Source organism: Hyalella azteca, unplaced genomic scaffold (assembly GCF_000764305.2).
Source record: "Hyalella azteca isolate HAZT.00-mixed unplaced genomic scaffold, Hazt_2.0.2 contig10289, whole genome shotgun sequence".
NCBI lineage: Eukaryota > Metazoa > Arthropoda > Malacostraca > Amphipoda > Hyalellidae > Hyalella > Hyalella azteca.
Genome location: NW_025940334.1, coordinates 116441 through 132525, shown reverse-complemented (window position 1 = coordinate 132525; position 16085 = coordinate 116441). Strand labels below are relative to the sequence as shown.

Below are 16085 nucleotides of genomic sequence, written 5' to 3'. Positions count from 1 at the left end.
TATATCTCTCAACAGTCCTAAGCACGTCGAAAAAAGTAATAACTTAATCAATGCAATCTAATTTGCACCACAAAAAAACTCCATCAGTCACATTACTCACCATTAGGCACTAGGTATCGAGTGAGGACTTCGGCGACTGCAAGGCGCACGTTTGGGACTCCATCGGAGGCGAGTTTGATGACCTGAGGAAGGAGATACTCGCAGTACATCTCCAGAGGCATGCTTCGGGTAGCTAGCATGCGTCCAGCGACCAGTACAAACGCTTGACGTCGAGACCAGACGCAGTCTAAACCAAACTCTTTCACGAGCTTCTCACAAACGTCGATGACGCAGCCTTCGTTTCCCTCATCACCGAGGCGGTGAACTAAAGCGCACATCTGTAATTCAATTGAATTAGGTACAATCTATGTTCCAAGTAGATCACGCCATACAATGAAAAGGTTACTATCGCATGGAATAATATGCATGAATTATTACGAAAAAAAATTGAATACATGTTTTCAATACAAATAACACAGTTTGAATGAATCACACGTTAAACTTTTGAAGTATAAAATAATGCTCACCAGCTCAAAAACTTCGTGTTTATTGTATTTGAGCTGCTCCGCCAAGAGCTTGAAACAGATCCCTTTGATGTACTCATCCACGTCTGCCGGAGAGAAGTACTGAAGCAGTTGAGCGAGCTGGAAGGAGAACTCCACTTTTAGTTTCCTATCATTGAGGGTCAAGAAGGTGCACAAGTTGGGCAGCAGGTGTTTGCGTTGGGCGGGCGGCAGGACTCTAACGAACGCAGATAGATTCTCTAGTATACCAATGCGAACGCATTCAGGTTCGCTGCTCGTGAAGTCCTGGTAAATTGGTATGATGTCAGCAGCAGCATGTTCACCGCCAAGTATGGCCGCCATTTCGTGCATGCTGAACGCCAACGTTCGTCGTACTCGCCACTGCGAGAAAAATAAAATGCAACTGTCATCCAAGTTGCATTCATACTCATATAGAGAAATAAGTACTATACTCCACATGAAAATGTATTCTGAAGTTCTTATTACAATATTTGGAAACATTTCTCAACTAAGCCCCTTAATTGATCCAGTTCATTTATAGACCAGATTCACCATTAAATCACGGCTACGAAGTACGTGACGTACACTACGTTGTGACCGTCGTAGATAGCAATGATGTTTCTGTCATTCAAAACTAAATCTATACATGATACCACGCGCACGCAAAATCGCTTTTACTGGACTAAACAAATATATTCACGTTATAAATAGCCTAAAGTTTAATCTGGTAATAATGTTGCGAATACTCGACCAAACAAATACTAACATACAACACATTGAATGAATATTCACAAAACCAAACAACATAAAATAAATATAAATCGTGTCTGGTTAAACCTGGTAATGTTGTGACAGGTTGTAGTAAGTATCTCTCAAGATGTGCCAGTTCTCTTGGCCAAGAGTGAGCGCTACAGCTGGCATGGCGTAGGCGCAGTAGCGGCATATGTCTTTATCGTCCGTAGCAGTGCGGCTAGGCTCCGTCATTTGCAAGAAGTTCTCCAGCAAACCCTGGAATTAATATATAAATGAAGTGAAATTAATAATATGAAATAATGAAATAGAAATTAAATAAACATATAAATGATAAATTATATCTATCAACCTGAGCTGATATAAGGCCGGTATAACAAAATTAAGCATGAGAAACAATCGAACACTCGATTAAAAATGGATTATAAGCATTGAAGTGATTTGTAATTATAATGATAGTACATGAACAACGGCCCCGCTTATTTTTCCAACTGTGACCGCTTATTGTTCATTAATGGTGAAATGTAACGATGCCCTTAATACAATAATAATCACATGGCAAATATATTCCACTTACATGAGGAATGATATCTTGACTTTGCACCTTCCTTGATGAGTCGAAAAATGAGGACGATGACTCAGCTGAACCAGAGAGATCTGCCAATAACCAACTGTTCCTTACTTCACTGCCAGAGTGATGTCGTTCTATCCTCCTCCCGACGCTCTCATCATAGTTTATAGCTGGACCGTTTTCTCTATATTCTCTTTGGGATTGAGGTCTTCTCTTTAGTCTCAAGTCTATCTTTTCTTCATCTATTGAGAGACATTCACTTAGCGAGCTTAAATCTATGATTGTGTCATCATCAGAGTCGCCTGAGCTGTCCAAGTCTTCTTGAGCTGCCATCACTTCTCCAAATGGCGTCGGTGCGCTAGCTCGCTCCAATTGGGAAGCACTTCGTTCCTTAAAACAAAAGCATTTCACATCGTTAGAAAACATCTGTACATCCCAAGCTTTTTGTACGTACGCAGATAGCTTAAAAAAGTATTTGGATCAAATTCTAACACGCTTCTAGGAACTAATCAGTTTAATTCATTAATATTACAATCTGATTGATTGGAATAATCAGTTAAGTCATTGTTAAATTTAATAAGATAAATTCCTGATCACACTGGACAATAGTAGGTTAGAAACTTAGAATATAGGACTCACCTCTTGTATAGTATGTTGTGACGTGATGCTCTCGTCTTCACTGGCATCTATTGAAGCATTATTTACGATAATGGAAGAATTTTGTAAATCAGAAGTCGAGTCTTCTTCGTGCAGAATTGGAAGCTCCACTTCGGGTAATGGAACGCGCCAGTAGTTGAAAGAATTGAATGAAGGTTCCTCTAGCTCCTTAGGAGGCAGATACAAGGAGGAGGGAGTTACGAAGGGCTGGTCGAGGAGGTTGACAGCTGGTAGAGGGGATGAAGGTGGACGGCACGAGTCGCTGAGGAAGCCTAGAGGTTCACACGAGCGTCGCTTCAAAACTGGGATGGATAAAATATTTGTGGTGCTGCAGTCGTCAATATGATTTTCTTTATGGTGTCGAGTCTCCGTTTCTGATTGATCTCTTGGTTCAGTTTCATCAGCTGATAACTCAGCACCATCTTTCTCATCCAATAAATCTTTAAGCTCTTCTTCGTCCGAGGAATCACTAGCCCTGTCAGTAGAGAAGAAAACATCGTTAACGTCTGTGTTACAAACATTAGCAACATGCTAAGTTTATAGAAGACATTACAAGGAAAAAATATTCTCAAAGGATAGATCTGAAATTGATCAAAGTACAGTAAGTTTATCAACATACACATAACTCGAAGCATCGTCGTCAGACTGGAAGTGTGATATGCCCAGGGCAGCGTTGCGTTTACTGATTGCGTCTGCGTCGCCAAAAGTGCTGATGAACATCCCGAGGGCTTGTAGTGCCGCAGCTCGCACCCATCTGCAACGATAGTATTATGTTCAATACATTCATATTCTTCGAAACGGACGTGAATCAAAATTGAAGGAGGATAAGATATTTTGCTCAAAAGCATACACATTGATCGTTTGTCAAGGTAAACATGCTTTCCAGGTATGAGAAATTCATCTTTCAATTTGTTTTCGTATCACTGAAAATGACGTCATTGGATATCGGTATTACCCGACCATTTAAAAATTCAATGAAAAAGTGTCCAGCACAAGCGACACACTCTTGGAGTCTAAAAGAAACATGCAAGTGAATGAAGACCTGCACTCAGGGACAGAAAATCTGCAGCAGAAATCCATGACTATGGCAGCACGCACCTTCCCTGGTCTGATTAGTGGACTACGACCACGGAGCCACGCACAATCTCAGGTCTGACAATAGACGTAGACGACGAAGCCTTTACCTGCTCTGGTCTTGCAGTGGACCATGGAGCCGCGCACCTCCTCTGATCTGACTTGTGCCACGTACCTGCTCTGGTCTGAAAGCAGGTCTAGGAAGACTGGGGCGAGGCTGATCCGTCGTGTAGCCGGCAGACACACAGTCGCCATCTGATGGAAGCTGTCAGTGCACGCACGACGCGCTTCCCAGGCTGCGTCCCGACACAGGCTCACGAACACTGGCAACTGTGATGACCATAAAAAAGTCAACAAAGGGAATTATAGGTGTGGCAATGAACATAGATCATTATTTAATGTAATAGTGTCGGAATGATAGGATCAAGCAAGGTTTCTACATAAAAAAAATAATTAATCTATCTAATGTCCAGGCGCTGGTTTGACAGACTCAACACAAGGCTTTTAATGTATCTTATGCTCAGGAGCCAGGGTAACAGAATCAAGCACGGCTCTACACAAAACTCTTCATCACTGTAAATTAATTAGACTGATTTCAAGTGATTGTAAATGAATAATGTATGCAAGGCTATAGAAGCATGTAATAAGTAACGAGTACGCTCTTGGCACTCAATGAGTCGTTAACAAGAGTACACAGGAGGTATTGGCTCGAGGTGATCAGCTGGGATATGCTCGCTTGCTGCACCACATCACAATAGCAGCAAGGAAGGATAACACGGCAACATGGAGGAGGAAAGTAGAGAGGAGTGGGGACCCCTGGGGAGGCAGGGTGGGCGGGGACGGTTTGAGTTACGCTCGTTTGGATCAATAGTGAAGTGCGGGCAGTGAGACGCGAGAGCTACAGCAGCGCAAGCGCGCTCTGTTGGGGCGCCTGCGACAACACGGCAACAGAGCTGGCAACATCATCATGGCAACAGCGCTGGCAACTCCAGCATCACGGCAACAGTGCTGGAAATACCAAAATCATGGCAACAGCGCTGGCATCACCAGCATCATGGCAACAGGGCTGGCAACCCCAGTATCATGGCAACAGTACTGGCAACCCCAGCATCATGGCAACAGTGCTGGCAACCTCAGCATCATGGCAACAGTGCTGGTAACCCCAGAATCATGGCAACAGTGCTGGCGACCCCAGCATCATGGCAATAGTGCTGGCAACCCAAGCATCATGGCAACAGTGCTGGCAACACCAGCAATACCACTAAGAACGACGAGATTTCGATAGTTTCCTTGATAACGAAAACGTTGACATCGCTAAAAACAACACCTGAGACAACTACATATATGCAAGACATAAGAATGCAGTTGATAGCAAAAAAGGTGCTTGTGATTATAAGAAATAGGAAAGCTATTGGAACAGACAACTAGGAATTGGTTGATCAAAAGTGAAGATAGAATCTTGCATTCCCAGCTTAACCGTTGATGCATAATAAGTTAATAACTATAGTCATTACAAATGGCATTAAACATTGATTATTTTACCAAGGCTCAAATCATTAAACGAATTCTCACCAAAGATTGTTCAGTAAGTGCGGTGCCAGCGACCTCAGCGAAGACGCCCATATTGGACGCGGCGATGCGTCTGATGGAAGACAGGGAGTCGGAGCACAGCTGCAGGAAGCACGGCAGCAAGTAGCGTACGCTGTACTTCTTCTTCAGTAGCGACACCATGCGGCACATCAGCTGTTGCATCATCAATACAAATACATTATGTCCTTAACCATCCAAGCTAAACGCCGTGCATCTTCATTACATTATGTATTTTAATCACCCAAGCTTAATATCGTGCATCTTTCCCATACACCAGCACATCAGCTATTGCAATATCAGTACATTACGTCTTTATAGCCATCCAAGACTTACGCCGTGCATCGTTCACTCGTCGAAAAATCACTAATTTACGATACATGAGCATCTAGATAATTGTTATTCACTAAGTAAAATGCTAGTAACCTTCCGCTGAGAGCACAAGGTTATTGTCCGATCAGACAAGTATTTTAAATTTTATTGCCATTAAATAATTGATGAACGCTTGATTCTGAATAAAAATAAATATTAAATCAAACCACTCAGCGTGATTACCGATGAATAACAAACTTCCACAGAAAATAATTTTTCAAGTTATTCAAACGTAATTAGGTAACACTCGTTCACTAGAACAGAAGATGTTGCTGTTTTGCTTGAGAAACTTGGTAATTTTGATCAACGATAAAATAATAATAATATGATACGAGTCGGTGATACTCGAGACTTACTGCAGCTTTAAAAATTATAATAAAAATCCGAGTCGTAAACAATTTCAAAAATTAGGTCTTGAGTGGGCCCAGTCAAGGTGTCGACGGTTTTTGGTCAATTAGCAACGATAGGATTGTAACCCAGCAGCGCTCATCAAAGCTGGCTGTGATATGAACAAGGAAAGCATTGCACAGTCACTCTGACGAGAGCTGTCGAGTACTTGGTGATTATTTCTCTCAAAATATGGTGAATATCTTCGTCTAAAAATGTAAGTGCCAAATTCCAGATGCCGCTGTAGTGTTCAGAGAGAAGCGCATCGCTCATCAAAGCTGGCTGTGATATGAAAACCTAACACCATACCTAACAACCACTCTGAGAGCGACGAACAGCTCGCTTTTTTTCGTCCAGAAGCACATGATAGTTCAATCTTGTAGACGATTCCGATGAGAGGGACGAAGATCGCTGACGTAAGACAGCCCTGAACTCGTCAAGTAGGCTGTGATATGATTATTACAACATGGCACAGCGCGACTTGACGCTCCAGAGGAGCCATTCATTCATTCATCGACATTTCAGATGCGGTGCGAGTAGTGAGAGCTCCAGACGCGGTGGGCAACTGCATCAACATCACAAAGCAAGATGAGACTGGTAGCTGCAAGAGAGCTCATCAAAGGTGGCTGTGATACGAACATTTAATAGCGTCTCACAATCACTTTGATAGCTCCCTTGCGAGCATATCGTCAAAGTTGTGCCAAAACGCCCCACTATGCGAAACTTCCACCGTACTATTCGAGTCCGTCTTCAGCGTATGATTAGATTCAGCTGTCACCTTAAGAAAGAAATGCACTTCAATGAAGTCCTCCGATGTTCTTCACATCGAAAGAGCACTTGCCAGGAATCGAGGCGGATGAATGTACACGAGCCACTCCTCATCAAAGCTGGCTGTGATAGCAACGTGGATTGCCCGAGCTATGACAAGCCAGTTTGATGCGAGCGACTCGCGGGGTATTGGTTGGTTCTCTCCATATACCTTGCGTTCACTGCAAAAAGACGAATACTTGACCGACGTATTAGTGAAAGATGAAGGTTTCACCGGCGTATCGAAAAAAGATGAATGCTTCACAGGCGTAACGGAGAAAGATGAATGTTTCACAGGCGTAGCGGAGAAAGATGTATGTTTCACTGGCGTATTGAAGAAAGATGAATGTTTCACTGACGTATTGGAGAAAGATGAATACTCTACCTGAAAGACAAGGTAGTGAGATGTGGTTGTCAGCTTACATCTCACTACCCATGTCTTTCAAGAGGAATATCCTGCATCATGAGTAGGAAATCTTCTTAATCAACGTTAATGCGCAGACTACAATGATGAAAACATCCGCCATGTACGTCTCATTTGAAAAATTGTCAATAATTGATCGTTTATTTGAAAGTGCAATGAAATTACTTGTATATAATTGCGAAAGAATTTTTTTTCTCGGAGCACTTCAACTTATGTAGCTGACTTCTATCCAAAGTGAATCATGGCTGTTTTCACCTGGTTTGGACTGATGGGCGTTGAATGTATCACTACCGGTAGAAATGTTAAAAACGTTCTCGGGAACTATCTGTTTTATTACAACTATTCGATGCAGAGCAGTACGTGTTACTGTTACCAACACAAGAGTCAATATACATCAGTAGATTTAGAATAGCATTTCTACTAAACGTTGCTATGACAGGAGAAAATTCAGAGCATTATTATAGGAGTAGTATTACCAAGAGAGGCGGCAAAGAGACAGTACTCAGAACAAGAATAAAAGCAATATACATATCAAATACACGTCGCTGAAAGATAATAGATTAAGATCAAACACTTTACTATCGAAAATAGTTACGAGTTCGTAACTCTCTCCACAAAACAGTGAAAACACGGACGGCTTTTCAAGCCAAACACCAATCATGGACGAGAAATCGGCCGCTACATGTAATTAAGCTGCCACGTGTACTTAGGTCGCAACGTGTACTCGGGCCGTTACGTGTACTTAATTATATAGGCTGCAAAATGTTCTTGAGTTAGTTTTTATAGTATGGCCTAAAGTCTCACCGCGAGCTTGACAGGAGAAAATTCAGAGCATTATTATAGGAGTAGTATTACCAAGAGAGGCGGCAAAGAGACAGTACTCAGAACAAGAATAAAAGCAATATACTGTACATATCAAATACACGTTGCTGAAAGATAATAGATTAATATCAAAGACTTTACTATCGAAAATAATTACGAGTTCGTAACTCTGTCCACAAAACACGGACGGCTTTTCAAGCCAAACCCACCAATCATGGACGAGAAATCGGCCGCTACATGTAATTAAGCTGCCACGTGTACTTAGGTCGCCACGTGTACTCGGGCCGTTACGTGTACTTAATTATATAGGCTGCAAAATGTTCTTGAGTTAGTTTTTATAGTATGGCCTAAAGTCTCACCGCGAGCGCGTCGGATCTGTCTTCCTCAGACCTGGTCTGGCCAGTGTCGAGCTGAGGGGAGGTGAGCGTACAGACCAGACCGCACACGTCCACCAACTGCTGGCGCTGCAGCAAGCGGTCTCGGAGGAGCAGCAGCAGAGCAGCATGGCCCGTGCGTCGGTACTGCACAGCAAAACGTCGCTCGTGGTTAGAAAGCATCAACTTTTGTTAGAGTGGTGCCATTAATACGGCTGCATCAATAAAACGGTGCTGACCATAAAAACTTCGCTTGTCTTTTGAGGTGTCCGTGTTTAACTTCATTGACAGTGGAGATTTGATATACGGTGCCATTAATGGTAAGGCCCGGAACATCGAAACTAAGCTATCGATTAGGGGGAGTAAATGTTTAACTTTGGTGACAGTGGTGCAGCTATATACGAACACATCAATTTATAGACGCGTACGTATTTTGATTGGTTAGATTGTTGCACGTATTGTTAGCATCTGAATAACAGTGCGCGGTGATTATAACACAATATTAACATTACGGTGCTAATTATGTTAAGCGTAGTGAACTGTACTATTTGAAATGCATAATTCATTATTTTCTTGTATTAACATAAGAGCGCAATTTACAATCAGTGTAGCGTACATGGTGACAGAACAACAACAAATCGGCGGTGATTCGTGACGTGACTAATCACAATTTCAATCTTATTCGGACCTGATTTGAGATGCTGTACAAGACGCGATCAATTCTACTGACCTGGGCCTATACTTTCAAAAAAAGTTAAGAGATCGTAAGTTCATCTGCCAATCATTGACAGCCTTTCAAACAAAATCCACCAATCATAGATAAGAAAATAGAGCGTAAGTACTTACATTCACTTGGCGAATTTTGAAAGTATGGCCCCTGATGGTTAGAGTTAAGTCTATTTCTATCTTATTCGGATCCGATTTGAGATGCTGTTCAAAACACGATCAATTCTACTGACCTGATGGTCAGAGTTAAGTCTATTTCTATCTTATTTCGTTCTGATTTGAGATGCTGTAAAACACGATCAATTCTACTGACCTGATGGGCAGAGTTAAGTATGTGTTCGACAACAAGAGGTAACAGATGTCCCGGCAACACGTGTCCCAGCTCCTGCTTGTAGCGTCTGCACACGCGCCCCAGCAGGTGAACTTGTTCCATGGCCTCATCGCGCACCTCTTGACTGAGGTCTGGCAGCAGAACAACGGTAACTCATGTTACAACCAATTACAGGAGATTGTCACAACAATATCAATGTATCTTAGAAATAAACATGAGAATGAAGTTTCATAAAGACCCATAAACATGTAACCAGACGTTAGTATAAAACCACACAATCGCTCGATGTACAAATGACGTTTTCTTCTTACAATTTAATCTGCAAGTAATCGTCTTCAAAATCCACGTAAAATAATATTAATATAAGAATCAATGTCTTGTCTCATCTCAGTCAATAAGAAAACACTAGATGCTTGCATAAACAGATAACATGGGTCAATATTCGCCTTGAATACACGGTTAGAAAAATTACCGTTAACGGTATTACCGGCGTTTCAGTGGCCGGTCGGTATGTGAAAAGAAACACCGTGTCGCCGTTTTTATTCTAATTTAACACTAGAAATCCGTAAAACATCTTATAAAAACGGTGAAACGGTTTATTTTCACGGGGCGGCCGTTTCACTAGAACGCCAGTGGGACCGTTTTTTCACCGTTTTTTTAACAGTGTAGACTTACCGAAAGCAAGTTTCCTAAGGAGGAGCAGCAGTCCCTCGACCTCCTGACGGCAGTGACGCACCTCCTCCAGCGTCACCGCCAGCTGAGCGCACACCGCCTCTCTGGTGCAAGCAAAACGTCACGTGAGTAACGCGCACAGAAGCGTCACGTGAAAAGCGTGCTTAGAAGTTAAAATGCAGAAGGTTACAATAGACAATCGAAATAGCGTGATGCGGAGCGAATTCCTGGAATCAAAGAAAAATGTTCATTTACAGGGAAAAAATACAGCTGCACTACGAGCAGAGCGTACACAAGAAAAAAATCACGTAACACTAGGACAGTCTCATAAATATATTCGTTCACATTAGTTACCAGGATAAAGGAATAGAGCAACCGTCATCTTCATCGTTGGGCGAAAGAGTTAAATAAATGAAAACTCCTAAGTTGAAATGTTACACTGGAAAAGATTTTAATTCATCGCTCAAACATATGATTATCAAATGAAATTATAGCTGCGCACGATAAATGCGGCATCAAACTTTGACAAATGCCCGTTTTTTCTGCTAAATCTGAAATTACGTAGGAACCGCCGAGCCCAGGTCACATAAAAAAAAATGAAACTCGCGTTGCTTGCTTGAACAAGCACCCACCCCAGCATGCATTTCCGACCCCTTTCTTCCTTCCTAATTGCGCCTCCAAATAAAACTATTGTGAGTTGAGAAGAGATGAGCAGCCTAACAGGATCCTTGGCAGAAGACATAGCAGCAAAATGGTGGCTTGCGAGCAGCAAATAAAATAAATAAGAGACAGCTGCAGCCACAAGATGGAGAGCAGCGAGTCGTCGTACCCTGCATTGGAGGGAACCCATGCCAGGGCGGCGCGTCATGCAGCGATCTCCGCCCCTCTAAGCTCATGTCTCGCAGTGACGCAAAAAGTCTTGCGCATCTGCAACTCACCATCACGCACACTCACTACCACTCAAGGTCTTTTATACATAACACATCGGTCACTGCTTCATGCATCATCGTCTGGAACCAGATTCTCCCACGTTACAATGGCAGCGTAAATCTTTCAGCAAACCTTTCATCGAATTTACACCGTAATCAGTGAGCCATGGTTATGTAATGCATAACGTTATAGTGCAGTCAATGGCATTTAGCTATCAACTTAAGCACACTTTGTAGGAAAAAATATTATCTAAAAAAATGTGGGCAAATACCCCAAGCTACGTTCTAAGCCAATATACGCAACTGGCTAAGCAGCTCTAGATATAAATAAATAGATATCAAACTCATTCCTTCTATTGCGGCAAATACTGCTCGTAAAAAACTGATACCGCCGACACAATAATAGTTATCTGTATATAATGAAATAAAGATGTCACTTCCATCATAACCTCTGATAATATGCTAACCTCCCACGGTTGAAATGCGCGCCATGCGCGCGACGTAACCAGTTCTTGCATGACGTAGCACCCAACGAATCAGCCGTTGATATAGCTCGTGACGTCACTCCAGGCATATAGGAGAGATAAGCTATAAATTTCATCTGATATAGACTCGCAACATTTGGTCTACGGTCAGGCTTCCTATATTGCTCTGGTCTCGCTGTATCAGACGAGCAGTGAATGAACAATCGAACCGTTTTCCTATAGCTAATAAGCGCACTCAATAACTCAAGTTCGCTTGTACTTCAAAGCTTCTGAGCGTCTAAAAGTTATAAGCTAAACGACCGCATTCCGACGAATAAACAATTTTTCGTACATCAAATTATGTGTAGTCAACAGGATCACACTTAATCTGAGTGATGATAGCGGCTAAAAGACGAAAAAACAAATGCCATAACGAACGACAAAAACGGTTTTCCAATTCATACAAGTGAACTTCCAATGAAGTCAAGAACGGAAAAAAGCTTCAGGCAATCGCAGAGGTTCTATGAAACGATGCTATAAATGCACTTCACTGAACGCATGAAATTATAGTCCGATTTTGAAAGACTGCATGAAACAAAGAGTATTTTTAAAGACTGCACGCATTAAATGCACACAACAAATATTCTTGTACAGCAATGAACTTAAATCATCGACGAATCAACGATAAACACTTATTGTAAGCAAAAGCATGACTTGCCTAAAACTAAGGATACATGTATGCACCGCAAAAACTACAATCCCTATATCGAGACCTGCATGGGTACGCCGAAAGCTTCTCGCTACAACAAGGCACGCATGTTTGAGCAGGAAAATGTACACAAACTGAGCTATTCTTGTGTACGGTAGTACAAATATTGATCGGTTATGTAGAAGTTTTGCGATGCGTTTTGATCATAACTATTCATAGTAAATGCAAATAGAGGCTGGACTCACGTACGACTCGATGGAGATGCGACTTGCGGCATCTCAATTTCGCTCTCATGTTATTAAAATTTTCTTATAAGTTATGCCGTTTTCATCGCATTTGGTGTATTATAGTTGCGTATCATAGTTGTCTTAACTGACACTGAAAAAATCTAAAAAATGTTATGTTTTGTTTCCCATTCATTCCAATGTCAACGGTACCTATATATATTCAGACGAAGAAATAGAGTTTAGCTATAAGCGTACTTCATGGGCAGACAATAAACAATAAATAAATGAACTATGAATAAATAAAAGCCCATGTGTTAGTGGCTGAAAAGAGCCATAACATAATTGATGAACGGAATAAGCGCGCCTAGCTTTTGTTAGAGCAGGGCATATCTTTCTTGTAAGAAGCCATGTATTCGCCATATATCTGCCCTCTTGTCTTAATTGTTTCATATCAAGAACTAATCATGGAAAAGGCTAAATAATAGATATTTCTAGCTAAATGCTGCATTGAGACGCTTCAATTCCGAATCCTTATAATTCAAGTAGAATATACTATTCGAGTATTTACGACGAGTTATCATTGAGTACTCCACATGCATATGTGGGACACCTTATAAAGGCACGTTTAGTTTACATAATATAAACTAAACCCATCAGTAATTGTTTGCCTATAAACATCGAGTCGATATATGGGTTGAATATTTCCACATGTTTTCCTTCACTCGCCAACTAACCTCGAAGCTGCGAGTGATTGGCAGCCCCAAGTTAGAACATGAAACGCATTATAAATGATGAAATAAGCGAAACTGAAACAATTGAAACAACTTAATGACAAAACTCGGTATAACTGATGGGGCATAAGAACCTCAATTCGGTTCGACCAAAGAAAATTTGTGTTAATAATGAAACGTATTGGATATACAACTCACTCTATAGTATACACGTAATAAATACTGGTGAATTATTTAAGATACGAAAAATTTTGTTATGTGGAATTGAGAATGAGTTTCAATTTCAACTATTCCTCATTTTTAAGCGTCATAACGCGTTTGCCTTCTTACATATGATGTGACCACGCTCATCGCCGTTGGTGTATTATCGAAAGTTGCGGGATTTCTGCGCAGTCATGTTGAACAAATTTTCTTGCCCAAAAATTGCAGAAACGTTTCTCATGAAATTGTGTGATTCTTTGATTTAATGTATTCTAAAAAATTATTCCACCATAACTGGGAATGTATTAATCAATACAAGATATACAGTATATATAGATTTTAGATGCAATTCGATCGCGTTTCAACAGAACTTTTACAAGAACGACCTAATGTGAACGTAAACGTTCACAAGCGCGCGAGTAATATTTATTTCTGCACATAACTGAGGATATAGAAACAAATAACATATCTTTTTAGTCGTAACACATTGCTGAACCTATAATAAATATCCTTTTTATATACATGGACGAGATTACAAATGACCAATATACAAATGCTGGCGATATTTTCTTTTTCATACGTAGTGAAAAAACACTTGAAAGTTATACACTCAAATGCTGGAACCACGGAGGTTTAAAAATGTGTTAAAAATCTTTTAATTGTACGTTATGCTAGGAAGGATTGTATTGAAAATGCAGGAGCAGGAAAATGTACACAAACTGTACACATTCAATCAAATGAATCAATGCTAATAAAATCAATGTTGCATGGAACTACCAAAGGCGACGTTATTATCTAACTGGTTAATTCGATTTCTCAAGAACATTGATTAAAATAGAATTATTCGAACATTTGGGAATGAAACATCAGCGATACTTGAATCAATTAAGATCAGTATTCTGAGCTTCGCATGACGAACTCGATCACCCGGTGACATATACAGAGATATGCGTTGGCGCGCACAGCATTGATCATCCGAGTATCTATTGTGTTATTGAAGGTGATCAACCTCGTTAAATAGGTCTAAGGTACTGCCATCGACAGACCATTTTCCAGAATTACAAGCGAGAATTTTGTGGCAGCGTGCAGCGTACTGTGTCCTTATAGCTTTTCAGAGAAAAGAGAGAGTGATGTGAGGTATTATATAATTGCTCGGTATTTTCCATAAATCATGATTTCCCTGATTGGTTTGAAGACTAAACTGTTGACGTTAAACTTGACATTTGTGGCCATGAATTTGGCGCCTAAAGTATAGGGTGCTGGTAACGAGAATATAAGTGATTTCGTGTCTAAGCCAAGAAAAAAATTCGTAATTTGATAAAGAATGAAAAAGCTGGTGCGTTGCTGATGTTCTGCTCACGTCAGATAATTATTAAACGGCATATTAATTAAAAAAAAGGTACCGATAAATCTTCTAAGCGATGAAACAACGCGAGATGTAAATTAAAAACTATGGATATTACGGATATAAATTAAGACGATAACTCACCAAAAAGACGAACCTGCTAATGTTATGTTGTTCTATATTTCATTCATCTGTTTTGTGAAATGCATTTTTCAATTTATTTTTTACGAGACTGAAGCAAAGAACTATGGAAATTAAAAATACATTATAACACGATATATGCAGTGATATGCGGCGCTGTTGCCACACTAGTCGTAATAAATGGCTGATTAAACAAAATTGAAGATCTCGTTGGAATCGATCGTGCGAATTGTCTGTCATACTTCACTATTCTTGTTATTTTGACATAATTTCCTTCTTTAACTTCTGATAAGTATATATTATGAATTATGGCTGATTCTTTTTTCTTTCCAAGATTTCATACGTTTTCTTGCAAATTTCCTACTGAGGGAATTCTTTGAAAGATAGATTCCAAATTAATTTTACAACCATCAGTTTACAAGCAAGCTTTTCAACCTAATTGTAGACAATTTCACAAGGACGTGGAAACCTGTTACGAAAGCTCGAGAAGACGAAGCTAGGGGCTTTTGAGATACATGGGGAGGTAAAACTGTCATTCTTGAATGCGTGAAACGCAATTTCCATCAGCTGAAGAGTTAAACCTATCACAATTATTGAAGCGAGAAACTCACTATCCTTCAGTTGAAGGTTGAAACGGATCATGCACCATGCATGCATTAACGAAGTGTGGATTGCACTTTACATCATCTTAATGGTGAATCTCATGAGGGATAACTAAAGTCCGGGCCAAAACCTTTGTCAATAAAGCCTCCTATGATTCTTTAATTAATTTAATTGATTTTTATGGCTAGCAAATACCGGTATTGTTCATAAAGAACATGACGTTCGCGAAAACGATTCCCCAAGTTTATTATATGCCCTAAGTGACAATACGTAGAGTAACATTCCTGAGTCATAAAATGATACAAACACTTATTACAAACTAAGAGTGGAATTAATTCTTCACGATACAATAACCGAAACACATTCAAGAATTTTAAAATTTTTTGAGGAAACCAAGTCATGCAAGGAAAGGTTAATAGAGTGAGAAATTACGACAAATTAACACTAGTAAAAGAATGAATTTCCGACTTGACCAATTCGATTACGTACTCTATTAAAACTAAATTGTTAAAACGCGTGTAAAAATAGGGTTTCAATTTTGTCGACATTTTTTCCTTACAATCATTTACACAGGCCGCTATAAGAAAATCCTGATAGGTTATGGACTGCATGGTGCAT

At 40.4% G+C, this 16085-nt stretch overlaps 1 protein-coding gene across 2 annotated transcripts in view; it reads right to left on the bottom strand.

Moving 5' to 3' along the window:
- The window catches only part of LOC108680077 (serine/threonine-protein phosphatase 4 regulatory subunit 1), a 50912-nt gene that overhangs the window by 1320 nt on the left and 33507 nt on the right, over positions 1-16085 (bottom strand). For both annotated transcript variants that reach the window (XM_018168834.2, XM_018168835.2), the window contains 11 exons: positions 10121-10221; positions 9428-9576; positions 8374-8535; positions 5188-5358; positions 3791-3945; positions 3161-3295; positions 2524-3016; positions 1891-2274; positions 1401-1571; positions 567-944; positions 101-377 (listed from right to left, as the gene is read on the bottom strand). In XM_018168834.2, the coding sequence (XP_018024323.1) occupies positions 101-377; positions 567-944; positions 1401-1571; positions 1891-2274; positions 2524-3016; positions 3161-3295; positions 3791-3945; positions 5188-5358; positions 8374-8535; positions 9428-9576; positions 10121-10221 (2576 nt within the window). The remainder of the gene's footprint in view (positions 1-100; positions 378-566; positions 945-1400; positions 1572-1890; positions 2275-2523; positions 3017-3160; positions 3296-3790; positions 3946-5187; positions 5359-8373; positions 8536-9427; positions 9577-10120; positions 10222-16085) is intronic.